General features: G+C 35.8%; 1 protein-coding gene across 4 annotated transcripts; it reads right to left on the bottom strand.

Moving 5' to 3' along the window:
* Positions 1-504: 504 nt before the first annotated feature.
* On the bottom strand, positions 505-3,235 carry LOC148041695 (uncharacterized). 4 transcript variants are annotated; one of them, XM_087681394.1, is made up of 4 exons: positions 3,078-3,235; positions 1,656-2,153; positions 1,401-1,435; positions 505-1,148 (listed from the first exon to the last, which is right to left on the bottom strand). In XM_087681394.1, the coding sequence occupies exons 2-3, from the start codon at positions 2,149-2,151 to the stop codon at positions 1,410-1,412; spliced, it is 522 nt and encodes a 173-aa protein (XP_087537520.1). In that variant the 5' UTR covers positions 2,152-2,153; positions 3,078-3,235; the 3' UTR covers positions 505-1,148; positions 1,401-1,409. The 4 variants fall into 4 exon arrangements, with proteins under 4 accessions (XP_087537520.1, XP_087537510.1, XP_087537502.1 ...); XM_087681384.1 differs by having other exon boundaries at positions 508-1,148; positions 1,644-2,153; positions 3,078-3,234; XM_087681376.1 differs by lacking the exon at positions 1,401-1,435 and having other exon boundaries at positions 524-1,148; positions 3,078-3,234.
* Positions 3,236-18,162: the final 14,927 nt, after the last annotated feature.

Raw genomic sequence — 18,162 nt, 5'->3', positions numbered from 1 at the left:
AAGGCAAGAGATGAAGAGATGAATCAATGTCTCATCACAAGTCCAAAAGATACAACGGACACGCAAGATCTTGTGAGCACATAGAACATCCCCAGTAGGAAGCCACAACTCTCTCTCTCTCTCTCTCTCTCTCTCTCTCTCTCTCATATTGTCATATCAGAAAGCATCAATGATATGCCTTCTTTGCTAGTATGAAAACTCTATTGAAACTAAAATGAGAGACTCAATAAAAGTTAATAACAACATTTTAACCTCTCCCTTTCCCACCAATAAACATTTCCGCCTCTCCGTTTTCCCGCTCTATCTTTCAAAAGAAAACAGGGACTACTCTTTGTTTTCTGGTTTTTGTGTGTCCTTATTTTAAATATCAGCTTTCAAGTGGACAGTAAAATCTTGTCAAGAGCAATGCTTATCCTTCTGTGAATAATCCTAATGCTTGGCATTTGTAGCGGTGCTCACCCAATAGCGTTTTATACAATATACCAATCCAGCCCAACACTTGAAGCAATTATGTTCTGCACACTATCGCTTTTTGAGCAGCTTAACAGAAAGTTTTTCAATAAAGCATGGGTCTCTTCCACCAACTTAAAATCCTCCTGTCCAAAATGTCAGAATGGCCTTTTGTTGTAGCAATTGAACTGCTTGCATTAGTTGAGTAAACAAACAGAAAAAAAGCTTCCACAATTTGGTAATGTGAGATTGCCAGTGCCCAGAGTTATTTCAAATCAGCTGTCATATCACCAACACTTTGGAGTACCTATTGACTTCCTATTATAGAACACAAGACTTTCTAATTGACCTGTATAGGGAGTAGTTTATACATCAGATTGTTAGCCTGAAAACTGGGACCATCTCCTTTAACATCTCTGAGTGGAAGTTTGCTTGTAGAGGTATGTGTAGAAATTTTCCGGTGCCCAAGGATTTACACTATTGGCTACAAATATACAAAAAGATACAAAGAAGTGATGAGAGGAGATCAACTGCTTCTGGCCACAAAGATGGCAAACTATTGGCACACTGATGAAGTATATGGGTCACTTGAAGAGCAATAAAGTCACTTGCCCAAAGTTTTAGGCAGCAGTCAGATCAATTCAACTGCAAAGTTTTTATCTCTCTCACAACCATGGACACGCTGCCATCAGCAACTTCTGAAGAAGTTAAAGACAAAAAAGAGGTGTAAGAAAGAGACTCCCAACTAGCAACACAAGAACTTACAATACCACCCACTCATCACGTATCAGTATGAATCTATAATCTACTCATCACGTAAGATGAACATGTGCAAGAAATATCGCATTCATGTCAAGAGGAACAAATATCCTATCAAATGAAATATCAACCAAATCATCTGCAAGTAATAGCATCTCGAAGTATGGCTTGTGTTCACAAGAGACGAATACCTTCTCACATCAAATAAAGTATATCAACCGAATATCTGCATCAAATATCATCTAAGTTTATCTTCTAGAACATATCGAACTTCCAATTATCAATGGACCCATAAAGCATTTATAAGATTAATTTGTCCTACAAACTTGTAAGCAGAAGGAGAATCCCTAGAAAACTCTGGTACGTGAGCTTTCGAGATACGGAAGAACTTCAGACTTCTAATCAACTAACCTTATAAACATGCCAAAGGTTACCTGGTAGCAAACCTTCAATTTCCTTGTCCAGGTTTAGAGTTTCCTTCATTGCAGCTTGCTGATCAGCATCCTTGGTGACTGAACCTCCAACCTCCTCTTCCATTGTTGATGTCTCAGCTTGATGATCCTCCTTTGCTCTGGCGAAAATGAATTCTTCAACCTTCCGTTTAGTAGAATCCATGTCATCTCCGTCACCCAGAAAATCCAAGAATTCATAACCACTCAACCAGTACTCGCGAAATTCAGAATTACACTGCACAAGACTCCACCACTCTGGAGAGAAATCTTCAACATCCCATCCTGGAGGGAGCTCTCTGGAATCTTGATCAGGCAAATCATCGTAATCTGTGGGCTCATGAAGCTCTGTGGAGAATTCCTCTGGATGCAGATCTGATAAGTTGTAGTCCCCTTCATCTCCGTCAAGTTTATTAGGTGAAAGTTCAAAGGAAGGAGCATCAGGATTCAGCTTTTGTCCCTTGACTGGAAGGCTAGAATATGACGTAGCCATTTCTGTCATACCCGAACAAAGTGTCATATAGCACAATCAATACATAAATGACTATCGCAATAAAGAAGAGAATGACGTTAAAACAGCAGAAAGAATTGCCATATAGCACCATCAGCACACAATTGACCATCGAAATAAAGAAGAGTATGAAAGGTAACCCGATACCATAGACGCCTTGAACAAAGGATAAGGTTCAGGAGCGTAGCTTGCAGGTTGAGCTCCGTAAAGAAATCAAGAGATTAATCGAGGAGCAAATATGCAAGAAACTGTTCCTTGAAAGAGGGCTAATGACAGATCCAAGCATGCAATCCAAAGATCTTTTGAAGCTCGCAACTATCCAAAAGAATGTAGCATATGCATTGTAGCTGAATCAACCGCTTCAACAAGCGAAGCACACTTCTACCGAGAGTGGACATACAACAGCGGGCTACATTTCAAAACAGTACGATGTAGCTCATCATGCTAAGAAGAATGTCCAGTAATCAAAAGCAGCGCAAGCAATCAACGACTTCTGCACAACCGATCAGATCGAGAAGCAAATACGAAGACAATCAAATACAGAAAACAAGCAACGGTTTCTGCGGAACCGATGAGTGAAGTATAATTTCTGCACATCGAGAAGGATTTCCTGTAATAGGGAGAATGGCGAAACAATTAACAGAAACACGAAGGACGGTAGATCGATAAAGACTGGAAACGGAGAACGGTGGATCAATTAAGAACAGAGACGCCATAAGTAGAGAAACATAAATAGACATGGAAGCAACAAACGATAGTGCAGAAGAGGACGATGCAGCGCTAAAGTTGTCTCTAGAGCGCCTAAAAATGGCCGCACAATACATTTCTACACAGAGCATTCCTTCGATAAGCCATACAGAATTAAAAAACACACTAACTGTCAAGCGCCATGGAAGGCGAGAGCATACCTTGCTTGGAGGTCGACGCGAGCAAAGAAATGGCTCCCTGGAACGTGTACGCTCTCTGGAAAACCTTGCTTTATAGGCGATGGAAGGTTAGATTTTAACCATTTGATTTGGGCACAGTGGACAAGTGGCAACCCCGGACTCCCGGAGGTTGCCGAGCTCTCTTGATGATCTACGGCTGTGAACCGCTAGCAAATCGCTTTTTTCTTATACCCACCCCACAACTATAGTCCAAGGTGCCACTCATCTATGGCGAGCTAGGGTACAAGGGCCTATAAAGTGACTCGGCCCAAAAGGATACCGCTTTGAGAGATTGATTAGTTGTGTTAGCAGTCCAAAGCTCGCCACACTTCTGTTCTTCAATGCTCCTCTCTGTCACGCTATAGATGCCTTTTTTTTGCATGATGCATCGAATCCTCACACAACTACATCAAATGTTAAAGAATCTTTTTTGGAATGCTGAGGGGGCGTGTGTGCTTGGCATGAGTGCAAGAAATCCTCATTTCATCTTCCATGGAGGAAAAGCACCTCATCTCTCAATAGCATACAAAACTAACTTTGAGAAGTTGATTGCTTTGTTGCTTTTACTGAAGAAATAAAATTGGGTCATAATGCATCTAATAGTGGGAAAAGTGCTAGTCAAGATAATGTAGTCTACCATCAAAGAGGTTCGGTAGCTCATTAAGAGCCATAGGGTCTTCTTATGGTTGTAAAGATAGTTTTTCCAACGGTCATAGCTCCTTTGAATGTGGTATAGACCTAATAGAGATGGTGTTTGTCATTACTTTCGACAAACACCATCTATAGATGGTGTTTGTGTGGCCATTTTGGGAAAGAATGCTATCACAAGCAAAATTCTATGTCTAGAGGTCACCCATGAACTTAGCATGTCATTATGCAAGTGGTTATGAAGGCACATGTTATGTCTCTATAGATGCTTCATCACATAGACATCATATTTTTCCTATGGAGCATGTACTTAGTAGCATGACCCATCCCCTTAGAGAGGATGATTGGTTTTTGGATACAAGAGCTACAAATCATATGACACATCATGTAGAATAGTTTGACATGAAGCAACAAATACAAAGTGAAGAGTATGTTGCTATGGGAGATTATATATTGCATAAGATCACTCACATTCGTAGTATTCCATTGATAACCAGAGATGGCATAGAGAATAAACTTGGGGATGTTTTATATGTGCCTATGATAATTTAGAACTTGTCTTTTGTTGGACATTTTGACTGATCAAGGAATGCAACTACAATTCAATAAATATGTTTGCTTCATTGAGAAGTTTAGAGATGGAAAACTGGCAAGCGGATTGCACATGGCCAAATGTAGGTTGTTTACATTGGATGCAGGTACTCTTGTCATAAAAAGTTCTATGTATGTGGAGGTTGGACATGGACAAGACAATGATGTTGGGTTGTGGCATAGAAGAATTGGGATGTTAACTTGCAAATGCTAAAGTAGATGTAGTCTAGATAGATTGTTCGTGGTCTTTTGCACTTTGGCTATGTAAACTATGACCATGTATGTGAGGCATGTCAGTTTTGCAAGCAGTCTAGACTCCCATTTTTAAAGAGGGAAAGAATTGGCACATATGCTTTGAAAATTGTACGTTCAAACATATGGGATCCATGCCAAAGTACTTTATTGAGTGGAAGATGCAGGTTTTATATTGCATTCATTGATGATTTCAACAAGATGACATTGATCTATTTTTTGCAACATAAAAGTAGGTTATATATGCTATGATCTTGTTAGTAGAGAGGTCTATATAAGTAAGGATGTAAGGTTCAACGAATATGAGTTATGATATATACCTAAAGCAACAATTGAGATGGATGCTGATGTGAGCAGTAATGATGATGGTTAGAGAAATTTGCAACAAAAAGACTCAAAGAAATCAATATATTGAAGACATGTTTGGTCCTCAAGAATATGTAGAAAATAATGGAAGCTAAAGCCCATGGAGTCATAGGTTGAGGACTACACAAAAGAAGCCAAAAATAGCAAAAAGAAAGAAGCCTATGGATAAGAGTTCAGAAGATGAGTCTATGGAAGATGAGTTTGGAATACCTCATGTTAAAACTCGAAGCATAAAAAGTGTAGGGAAATATGTACCACCACATGAAGAATAGTTGAGACACTAGCTATTGCATCTCAATTGAGGACATTGGAAAGAGTAAGGCATCCAATTGACACTTGATATACAATAGCTTTATGAAAAAGCATTATGCTTAGATGGCATCTTATGTGCAGCATGTAGAGCCGACTTACGTTGAAAAAGTAATAGAAAGCAAAGATTAGAAGAAAAACATGGATAAGGAAATGGATGCTTTGAGCAAGAACAAGACTTGGGACTTAGTTGAGCTACCTTATGGCAAGAAAGCAATTGACTGCAAGTAGGTGTATAAGGTCAAATTCAAGTTTAATGGCTCATTAGAAAGGTACGAACTAGGATTGATTGCAAAGGGTTATGCACAAACTGATGCCAGGAGGCATATTCCATGGTGGATTCCGTGAGACCACAATGGATTCCGTGAGTTTTTTATTCGACGGTGGATTCTGTGAGGTTTTGCGGTGGATTCCGTAAAACTATATTTATTTACCAGGGCTTGTACACAAGGTGGATTCCTTGTGCGAGAAGTTGACAGTGACGCCTGTCCTTTTCGGGCATCATGTTAATTTAATGTGCACGTGGGTGATTCCATAGTGGGTGATTCTACAAAATATATATTTAAATTAATGGACGTTTATGAGTTTAGAGTGCACTCGTATTAAATTAAGGTTAGGACAAAGTTCCAACCTGTTTATTTATTTTGTAGTTGAAGACTGCTAGGTATTCACTATTATTTTTTTATTTTATTTATAAAAAATTGTGAATGCTTCAATTGATGTGTAGAGTAGGTAGCGGTGGCTTTGTGTAGCATTGGGCATTAGCATAAGTCCAAGCGTAAATTTCATTATTAAAATTATTACTCTATTTGTAAGCTATAAGTTTAAACTTCTTTAGTAATAATTAGATCATTGTCCTTAGTACTATTAATTTATTAGTTTTTAATATATACTATTTTAGAATATGAAATTTAAGATATGCTTTTATTGAAATAAGCTTTCTTTATGGAATACTTGTTATTTTCTTAATGTGATTAAGTTTAGAAGGCTTTTCTAGCTTTCTTTATAAAAGCAATTTGTAAATTTCAACCTATACAGACATCTAATTTCCTAGTAGGATAGCTTTTAATCCATTTGGAATTCGAATATACTCCAAAAAGAAAAATTTTAGCTTATACAAAGATCTAAAACTTATATTATGCATGGTTTTGTCTAGATATGCATATATTAAAATATAATCATATCTAAATATGCCATAGAACTTGAATATTACTATTTTTTTCCAAGAGACTAGTATTTTATCCAACTTTAGCCGTATCTTTAATATGTTTCTTTTTAAATTTTAGTCTTAGTTATAAGTAATTTTTTTGTAAAATTCCTTATAAGCTCCAATTCTCTAGTTATAGACTAACTTGATTCACAAGAAGATATAAGTTGTTTTTATTCAAAGTAGGCCTTCCATATGATTCTCACTCTAATTTTTGACGATTATAGTATGCCTTTAATGTTGTTATCTTTTGATTTGATAAACATTGAGACTGACAAATTTTTTAAAAAAGTACTTTGGAAAAATTTTCAACTTCCTAATTCTGTTGCGAATTCACGCTTTCTAGTAAAGATAGAGATCTCCAATCAAGGCAAGATAGGTAAGTCTTTTACTTTTTTTTCTCTCTAGAATTCTTAGTTAAATTTTGACTTACTACTAAACTAGAATGCCAATTTTATTTACTATTGTCAGTGCTTTGAGTGTGAGACCTAGCATTCATAATATTTATGTCTTATCTTTTGACTCTCTTACTCCCATGAAAGATATCTATGGCACTAACACTAGTTTTTAGAATCAATTGTTTGCTAATAATTAGACTCTCATTGATTCATTGTCCTATACTAGATACTTGGTTCAGTTGAAGATGTGCAACGGATGACCGCCCGCGCCCTTAGTGCTTACCTAACACTGCTAGCTCCACATTGAGCAGTTAATAGCAATTGAGGACAATTGCTATCCCACCCCATGGGTATGATGCCAGGAGGCATATTCCACGGTGGATTCCGTGAGGCCACGATGGATTCCATGAGTTTTTAATTCCATGGTGGATTTCGTGAGGTTTTGCAGTGGATTTTGTAAAACTATATTTATTTACCGAGGCTCGTATACAAGGTGGATTCCTTGTGTGAGAAGTTGATGGGAACGCCTATCCTTTTCGGGCATCATGTTAATTTAATGTGCACGTGGGTGATTCCACAGCGAGTGATTCTGCAAAATACATATTTAAATTAATGGACGTTTATGATTTTAGAGTGTACTCGTATTAAATTAAGGTTAGGACAGAGTTCCAACCTATTTATTTATATTGTAGCTAAAGACTGCTAGGTATTCACTATTGTTTGTTTATTTTATTTATAAACAATTGTGAATGCTTCAGTTGATGTGTAGAGCAAGTAGCGGTGGCTTTGGGTAGCACTAGGCGTTAGCGTAAGTCCAAGCATAAATTTCATTATTAAAATTATTACTCTATTTGTAAGTTATAAGTTTAAACTTCTTTAGTAATAATTAGATTATTGTCCTTAGTACTATTAACTTATTAGTTTTTAATATAGACTATTTTAGAATATGAGATTTAAGATATGCTTTTATTGAAATAAGCTTTCTTTATGGAATATTTGTTATTTTCTTAATGTGGTTAAGTTTAGAAGGCTTTTTTAGCTTTCTTTATAAAAGCAACAGGATCGCGCGCAAAATAGGAGAACATTGTAAAAACTAAATTTTTTCATTTCTTCCTCATCCAGAATCGGAATTTAGAGCTTCAAGAGTCGTTATGGGGGATTTGACACTCTTCGAATGCGATAGTGATGTCAAAACGTCAAGATTCAGAGCATCGAATTTTTTGCAGCAATTACAACATGTTATAAGATACCTCTTGACTCTTAAAACTTTGTATTTCATTTGATATTTTTACTTTCTTTGTAATTATATGTAAAATATGAATGCATATATCCATGTAAAACTATAATATATAATTAAGGATGACAAATCGTGGCTTTTGCCATGGGGGAGATTGGGCCCAATCGTGTATTTTTCTCTTGTCTTTCTTAATCTATTGAGTTATTCAAATCCTCTTATGTATTATAATGTTGTTTGTATTTAATAGTTGAGATGTTCGATTTGTTAGATTTTTCCACTAAGTTCTTTGTTTATGATTGAGATTTAATTTGCTAGATTTGCCATGTGTTCCGCTTCATAATACAAACATATGGATTGGACAATGAAGAAATATTTAGTCCAGTTGCAAAGATTACTAAATCTAGATTAGTAATCACTTTAGCTTTGATTTATGGAATTTTTTTATATCAAATGGATGTCAAAAATGCATTTTTAAATGGTGCACTAGAAGAGGAAGTGTACATGGAGCAATCAGAAGGGTATGTATATCCATTTTCCAAATCATGTATGCAAGTTAAGGAAGGCACTATATGGGTCAAAACAAGCATCTAGAGCTTGGTGTGAAAGGATTAGCAAGTTTCTATATAGAATGGGGTTTCTACACAGCATGGTTAATTCCTCACTCTATGTTAGATAGATGGAGGATGGAATGGTGGTGGTTGTTATCTATGTTGATGACCTTATCATAAGATGTCTCTTAAAAGAGAGGTTGGTGAAGTGAAGTATGGTTTGCACAAGGAGTTTGACATCAAAGAACTTGGATTTTTTAGGTATTTTCTAGGCATTGAGGCATTTGGCACACCACATGGAATTAGGTTGGTGCAAAGGCAATACTCCTTGGAAATGTTGAAGAAGCATGGGATGATAGCATGTAACCCAATTGATACACCATTGAACCAAAACATAATGATGGTTAATAATGGAAAGTATATCGAGGATATTACGATGTTTAAGAAGATGATTGGTAACTTGATCTACTAAACCATAGCAAGACTAGACTTGAGCTATAAGTCAATTCATGCAAAGGCCATGCAAGTCACACTTGGATGCATTGAGAAGAGTGTTGAGGTATACGAAGAAGACAATGAGTTATGGTTGTTCTATTAAAAAGGGATCAAGCCTATAATGTTTGGATACATAGATGCTAATTAGGTAGGAAGTCTTATGGATAGAATATCCACCAATGGTTATATAAGCCTTTTCATTTGGTTCAACCATGGTGAGTTAGAGCAGCAAGAAGCAATCCATAGTAGCTTTGTTAAGTATGGAAGAAAAGTATAGATGAATAGCATTAGCAACATGTGAGTAGACATAGCTAAGGCTACTTCTATGTGACATGATGATTGAGATAGATGGTGGAGTTATCATGTATTATGATAACATCAATAGGATTATGCTTACAAAGAACCCAATCTGTCATGCAATAACAAAAAGAATTGAAATGTCCTATCATTTCATCAGAGACAAAGTCATGGATGGAGAGGTATACATTAAAACCATAACCAAGTTACGTATATATTTTACCAAAGCATTACAAGCTCATCTTGAGCTTGAGGGAGAGTGTTGAGAAATAAGTCACGTGTTAAGTCATATCCTATGCTTGTATGAAATAAAGAGAGGCTATATGTAAAGTGTCCTAAAAGTCAAAGAATATATATCCTCTTTTAGAGATATTGTTTGTGAGAGAAGAAAAAAGTAAGAGAAGAATGAAGAAGAAGATAGATCAAGCATCCATATCTTGTGCTATCTCCCTTCCATTGCATATTTAGATTGATTCCTTTCACATCTTCCAACCCTTTGAAAAGTGGGTTATTGACTTCATGGGACCCATTATTCCTACTACCCAATACTTCTATGCTCACTATATTATTGTGGCCACTAAGTATATGATCAAATGGGCATAAGTTAGGGCTACTTGCAAGAATGACGCTTGAACCACGATAAAATTCTTGTGCAAATAGATATCTCATGATTTGGTTATCCCATTGAGATATTAGTGATCAAAGAACCCACTCCCTTAACAAAGTCATTGAACACCTATTTTCTCCATTTCTAGTCTTGCATAAGAAGTCTAGCCTATACTATCCTCAAGAAAATAGCCAAGTAGAATCAACCAATAAGAGACTTATTAGTGTGCTAACCAATATTTTTGCAGCCTTGGAATTGAATTGGGATCATAAGCTCATGAAGACATTGCGGGCTTGTCGAACAACTTATAAGTCAACCATATGGCTAACCCCTTTCAGGCTAAGGAACCAATGTAGTCATGCCACTTAAGTCCTTAATCCCTAGTCATTTTATCATGGTGCAAGAACAATATGAAAGCACTAACGGTTGGGTTGATTGGCTCAAAGAACTTGAATGCCTCTAATAGAGACTTGACTTTTGGAAACTCACACCCTACTTGCTAAAAAGGCTTGATGTAAGGCCTAGTTTGATAAGCGTGCAAAACAAGCATCCTTTGATAAGTTGACCTTGTTCTTTTATATTCAATCAAACGCCATAAATAGAAGCTTAAACTTCAAGGCCTTGGACATTACCATGTTTGTTTAATTAGAAAGAAAGATAATGTAGAGCAACACACTCAACTATGCATTCAACCTTTGATTAAACCTCCTCTCACATTTACAAATTTCAATGTCAATGTAGTGACTATTAGTAGCTTAGGATTTGAGGATGATCTCATAGTATTTCCAGTATACATCCACATTAGATTGACCATGCCCAAAGTTATGGCTCTATTGATGTTGAGATGTCAATCTCAACATGACCTGATAATCATGTGCTTGGATGATCATTTCTACATTCATATCACTAGCATGATTGATATGTGCATTGCCACATATGCTTCCTGTGATACTTTATAGTTGGATATTAGTAATCCACCTACCCAAGTTATGGGATATTTATTTAGTCATATTGCTAGTTAGTGTTTTCACACTATGGAATGCTTGTATATTATGTATATTATACCTTCTCTTTATTCTTAGTATTATTCTTGCTAGACTGCTATAGTAAAGAAGAAGAAGAAAAGTTAGGGTTTTTAGCTTCCTATCTTGTGTGCATTCTTTGTGTGTTGTGTGTCTTGCAAGAGGTCAAGCTTCCTCTCTCTCCAGTCTCTTTTCATTGTATTAGAGCATCATCCATGCAAGGAACTATGAGTCGAAAATACAGCAACCTATAAGAAGGCCTTGGTGTACAGTAGTACACATGTGAAGATCTCTCTCATATTATCTTCGACTTATGAGCCATCTTTGTAAGCTTGGAGTGGCTAAGGGAGTGGTATAAACCTTGAATCTGGGCCTATGTAGTTAGGTTCGTATTTTGGGTATGTTTTGGACTCTATTCAGGAGTTAGAGGATGTTCATGTGCTGAGACTTGAGAACTTTATAAAGTTTGTTATTTCACAAATATATTGCAAGTGTTGGATGTGAAAAATAGTATTTGGAGACCAATAGACATTATAATTATTGCTTGGTGTATACTTATGTATTGAGACTAGTATGTTCAATATAATTTAGTATTCAATCTAAACACAATATCTAGTGGTTAGAAGATTTTGAAGTAGATATAGAGGATTTTGATACATTATATTGGATTTGCCATAAAATTTCAATACCTGATGTGATTAAGAGCCAACAAGTAGGAGAAGAGCTATTTGTCGAGAGATTTGGGAACGACTAGGTTAAATGGCACATAACTGGTGACTTAAAGACACTCAAATGCATGTACAATATGTCTAAAGGAGAAAAAGCTAGATGTCCATGCTTATATTGCATGTTCCCACCTACACACCTGAGCTCAAGAAACTAGAATAGAGCCCCCTCTAGGCATATCAAAGATCCACACTTCAAGCCAACTTTAGATATTCCTTTGGACGATTCTTATTTATATACACTTCATACACTTTACAGAATAATTAAAAATCATGTTCATCTTTACACAGGGTTTGCTTGGAAGTTAAAACCCTTATCATCTAGACAAGATACTATAATAAAGATCGCACAAATTTTATCTACAATTGGTTTGCATGGAGGTAATGTTTTTATTGAACTAGATCTTCAAAATTCCAACGATGGAAATTGTATCCCCAAAAAGGCATCAATTGGTGGGGTGAAGGCTAGAAGGTTCATAGGCTTTCATGGAAAGCTTGACAAGATTCTCTCTAGAAAAGGGGGTTCAATAATTAAATATAATCAATGGAAATCCCGACATAATGCAGTCAAGGATCATGCTAATACTGGACGGGCTTGTAGGATTCTCCTTTAGAGAAAGGGAAAGAGAGCAAGGGAGAAGATGTAACATATATGGATAAGGAGGCTAAAGAGAAGACATAGATGTCTCAAGAGGATGTTGAGAACCAACTGGTGCCAAGGTTTTGATCCTACTATGTTCAAAAGTCAAACACTATAAATGTAAAAGAAGAGGATATAGAATTGAGTAAAAAGATTGAAAAAGGCCCCTTAGATTATATCCCTACATTTTCTACCTACCTTATCAGTAAAAAAAGATATGTATTGCTTAATGACATTCAATATCTTTTTGACCTTAGAGAAGATTACTGGTTAGCCATCCTAGCAGCATGGGCCAAACTGATAAGGATTTCATAAGTTATAAACCATACCCACTAGCAGCTTTGGATGTTGAGAAAGAGAATTTTCAAGATAGCTCCATGGCCTTGCATACATATATCAATGAGATTGTGGAATATGAGAAGGGACTACCCCCACTAAAGAAGATAGTTCCCCACTAAAGAAGAGTTCTAAGAGTTATAAAAGAGGCTTGATTGAAGGCATGGGGCATGAAGACACAATGAAGTAGCCATCATATGAGAAGCCAAAGAACTCAAAAAATCTCTATGATGAAATCCTTCTTGAAGATGATGAAAATCCAAAGGTATTAAAGATGTTTCCAAGATCTTCCTAGGCTTAATAGTAGGTATTAAAGATAAGTGACTTTCAAATTTTCATCAATTGATAAGGAATTTTTTTTTGTTTCTTATGCAAATTGAAATTGAAGATCGTGATAACTTTCTTGGAAGAGCCGAGGGCTCTAGACCATTGAAGCTTATAAAAAGTTAAGGACTTGGCCACTATATTGGAAGCTTAAATAATCAAACTATTGCAATTTATCACAACAGATTCTTAAGCTCTCTAAGTTTTCCAATGATGGCTTTAAAAGCTATTTGTAAAGTCATTGGATCTAAATTTTTCAATATAGTAATTGAGAGGATAATTTTGGTAGAGAAGGAAAAATCCATAAGGGTTCTTGGTTACATGCATGGTTACAATGGGTCTAGAGCTAGATACTTTGGAGTTCTTAACTCCTATTTACTCTTCTATGTGGGAGATGCATAATATTTAAGCTTCTTCTAGGCTAAAGAAAGCAAGAGTTTTTGAAATGTAGAGGCCTTTTGAGTGGGATGAATCAAATGTTTTCTCTATAATAGAGATAGAATGAAAGATCCTAAATAATCAAGGGTTTTTTGAAACCTATATTTTACCTTCTCTTGTTTAGTTTGTAACTATTTTGAAAACCTCTTCTTTGTATGAGTTTAGATATCCCTCTTTTCCATTTTGTGTAACCATTTGTATAGTTTTTGCCAAATATGATATATTGCATCATGTGGTTGTATATTTAAGCTTGAGTTTATGGTTTTTGCCAAATATGATATATTGTATAATTTGATTGTATCTTTAAGCTTTAAATTATGCCAAATTTATCTATAAAACCATTAAAAGACCTCTTATAAACTATTTTCTTTGACTCTTCCTCCTCCATGTCTTGTGTGCCTAAAGTATTTAGTTCTTGCTTAATAATGTGAGTTTTCCATACCTTGGGTTGACCAAATAGATAGACTTCCATACTGTTTGATAAAATATAGAGCATGGTTGTATAAAATATGCTGCATAGTTGAAAAACAAAGAGAGTTAGTTAAAAATCTTATATGACTTAGACAATGAAGAAACATAACAACTTCTTACTATACAAAAATAAGAACTTCTTACAATATGGTGAGTGAATTGTTGATTTTCCCAAGCTTCTGTCATTTCCTTTTTGAAAAGGTTCAAATAATCTTTGAAGTCTTTGAGATCATAATCTTTCCAATCAATTTTCTAACGATAATTAAATATGTTACCTAGTTTTAGTCATTGCCCAAGCTTTTATCATTGCCTTTTTGAAAAGGTTCAATTGGTCTTTGAAGTCTTTGATATCATATTTCCAATCAAATTTCCCAAGCTTTTGTCATTGCCTTTTTGAAAAGGTTCAATTGGTCTTTGAAGTCTTTGAGATCATCATCTTTCCAATCAATTTTATCACAATAATTAAATATTTTATCTATTGTTTCCCAAACTTTGCCATTTCGATTTTGAGCCTATCCATTATGAACATGATTCTTAATGACATTAATATATTAGAGAAACACAAGAAACCTATATCTTTGTAAATCAAAAGACACTATTGATGATCCTTATGAAAGAGGTAGTTTCTTCCACATCTTCTAAATTATTTTTCAATAAGATAATATATGGTAATCAAAGTTATATTGGGAGCATTGGTTGCTTGGATCACATCATTAAAATGAACATAATTATCAATTTTGAGAGACTCTACATGCCTAGAATAGAACTCTCTATAGTCCCTAAGCTTCTCATTAAGATCTCTTAGCACCTCTTGCAAATCAAAAGGGATATTGAGCATCTTCCTAATGTGCATACATTTGGATGAGTTCCCTCTCTTCCATAGGAAACCAAAAAGGTTGTCATCACAATTATCCTCAAGCTCCTCTAATTCCATTCCCTCACAAGGATTAGCTTTCTCCTTGACATCCCAAAACCCTACAAAAGCAAAAAATATAAAAGCATACTTCTAATAAGCAAAAAAAAGAAAAAATTGAATTGTATGCCAAAAATCTAATCCATGATGTCTTAAATGTGAGTTTAGTAACATGCACTGAACAATAGGATAACTAAATTTGTGTTTCATATGATAGCACCTTTGCAAACAAAACATTTCAGTGTTACACAATCATGGGTAACTAAAATCATACTTTTTGTTAGAAACCACAGGCTTGACATATGAAACATGATTTTATAAGTATACATGAGTCAACAACACTACTAAAATCGTGTTTTATATGACATTCACAAGTACTTTGACAAACTTAATAATGGAATAAAACATAATAAAAAGTGATGAAATGGCAAGCAGCAATGAAAAAACTGTATTTTATTTGACATGAGAGTAGAAATGAGTTGTTTTAGCTACATACAATATTTGATTCAGTTGTATATGGTTGCATTTGCCTTAGATAGAGCACAAAAGGGCCTAGCTTCAATTTGATGGAGATAGAAGAGATTATGAGTAAAAATGGTTGATGATTCTTTTAAAGGACTCCCAAAAAGGCATTTAATCTTCTACTATTTTTAAAACTACTATTAGGCTTAATCTTCTACTATTTTTAAAACTACTTTTAGCACGTGATAACTCTTATTAGGCCCAGAAAAAGTGATTAATGAGTTCACATTCTACCAAGTACCACCTTAATCAATAATTATAATGCTAACTCAAGATTTAAACCTAGCCCCTCCAGTAAAGAATCATTTTCATCTTCCCATTGCAAAACAACCTCATTTCTATTGAAAGAAATTCATACTTCAAAGCTAAATCTTCAACAATTAGGTAGGCTTGCATACATAAATCTACATTTTTGGATTTTTTTCTAACAAATTGTCAAATTAAATACGAACTTAACTACTTATCTTCATTGCTATGCTAAAGTGTGACATTCAATGCGTATGACTTTCTGATGTCATATGAAATGCGAGATTAGCTACCCTCCTTCTGATTCCATTGACCTATACTCACATTTCATATGTTTTTTTCCTGGTCCCTATCTTCGATCGCTTAACATTCTAATGATGTATGAAACACGAGATTACTTGCTCTCCTTCTAATTTCATTGACCCAAAATCACATTTATACGTTTTCTTCCTCGTTCTCGTCTCTAGTTTCTTGACATTCTAATGTCATATGAAATGTGAGAACAATTACCTGGTTTCTAATTCCAATGTATTAAACTCGTGTTTCATACATTTTCTTCATGATCACCATCTTTAATGGCAAAAACATTGCAGTCTGAGTGACTTATGTGTACCTTGAAGCTCTGTCATGTGAAACACAATTTAGTTGTAGGGTTCATTGTTTCACCTATTTATTTTCGTGTTTCATACATTTTATGTTGAGTTTATTTTATCTAACAAATGAAACTTGATGCTTATGCCTTTGTATTATTACATTTATTGATTTTTGTATTTTATGAGTTATTGTTTAATTTACTGGTTGATAACTTTTTTTAAAGCATGTTATTCCAGTTGATTTTGTTCAACTATGGTTAGAACTAAGGCTACTACAAGGAAGTAGAAGGTTGATCCTAGGAAAATTTGAAGGGAGGTGAGCCATGAAGTGGAAGCATGAGTGGGAGCAAGAGCTATGGTGGAAGGAGCAAGAGCAAGAGAGAGAGACACACACAATGTGAGAACTCCAATAGTCATAATGTGTGACTAGCCCTCCCTTTATTCAAATGTCACTGAAAGAATAAAGAACAAATTGACTATGATGGGTGCACCGTCACCTGCAATGTGCAGCTGTTGGTACTGTCAGTATAGTAATACATGGGTGGCTAGGCAAATGCACCTTTACCCCCAACAACCTCCCACTTAAAAGAAAATCTGCCTCACTAAGGAGTGAAAAAAGAAAAGAAAAGATAGTACAACATATACATAGATACAACAGGATGAGAAATGATGCCATCTCATCCAATGCCCATCAACCTCCTAAGGAAGGCAAAGTGCTCTGTAGAGAGGCTTTTTGTGCACAAGTCTATAGGATTCTGGTTAGTTGAGATCTTATCAAGGTCAATAGACATGTCCTCAATGACCTCACCAATGAAAAAATACCTCACCTCAATGTGTTTCATCTTTGTATGGAAGACCGGATTCTTGGCTATAATTGCATAGCAATCATAGAATCCAATGCAGTGTAGGGATATAATCTACAATGTCACAGGAGAGAATACATAATCAAAGTCAACACTATGCTCCTGCTTAAAACCCTTTGCTACCAATCATGCCTTGTATGCTAGCCTAGGGTGTCCAAGGGTACTTTTCAACTTGTACACTCACTTGCCACTAGGCAAGGAACCAAATCCCACATACGATTCTTATGCAATGAGTCAATCTTAGATTGCATAGCCCTCTCCCAAGAGTGATTGTCATGTGAGAGGCTTTCCTACATTTGTAACCAAGACATAATTTATGGAGGGCTCATTACGATCAGGAGGTCATCTATCTCTAGTAGGACGCCTCAATGCCTAGTTGGCTATGCGGGAGCAGGGGGCTCCTCTTGAAAGATAACCCTACGTATCTCAAAAACTTTCTCAGATTGCATATTCATTTTGTCTTAATGGAACACAACATCATGACTACGGATTACTTTCTGTGCCTACAAATCCCAAAGATGATATCCCATCTTGTTGAGAAGTAAGCATGTGAACTCTCCTTTTACTGGAGAGGATAATGGTAGCTAGGTGTAAATGGATTGGAGGACAGGGGAGCAAGGGGAAACCCTAACCCTAACTTCTCTAGAGGCTATATAAACAGCCTAAATTACACACTCACAGTTGAGGAGAGTGTACTAGTTGTACCTTGAACAATTGATTAAGCAAGATCCTATTCTTGTACTTGAGTTCTCTCTCACCCTCTTGTGCACACTCTCTCATGCTTCCAACTCTAATTTCCCACATGGTATTAGAGTCATCTTTGATCCCTTTAGGTTCCCTAAACCTTAGCTCAACCTAAGTGCACAAGAAAAGCTTCATTTTCTCATCTTGGACCTTCAACCTCCATAGCCGGCTAGTACCTATCTTCATTGGACGAGCTCATGTGAGCAAAAGAGGGCATATCGGCCTCCAATTTCTTCTAAGGAACTCCTTCCCAGCTCAAGGTGCAACAGCCTAAC

This window comes from Lygodium microphyllum, chromosome 1, assembly GCF_053477565.2.
Source record: "Lygodium microphyllum isolate KBCC chromosome 1, Lygodium_microphyllum_v1.1.10, whole genome shotgun sequence".
In the NCBI taxonomy this organism is placed as follows: Eukaryota; Viridiplantae; Streptophyta; class Polypodiopsida; order Schizaeales; family Lygodiaceae; genus Lygodium; species Lygodium microphyllum.
This window is presented reverse-complemented; position numbering and strand designations above follow the sequence as displayed.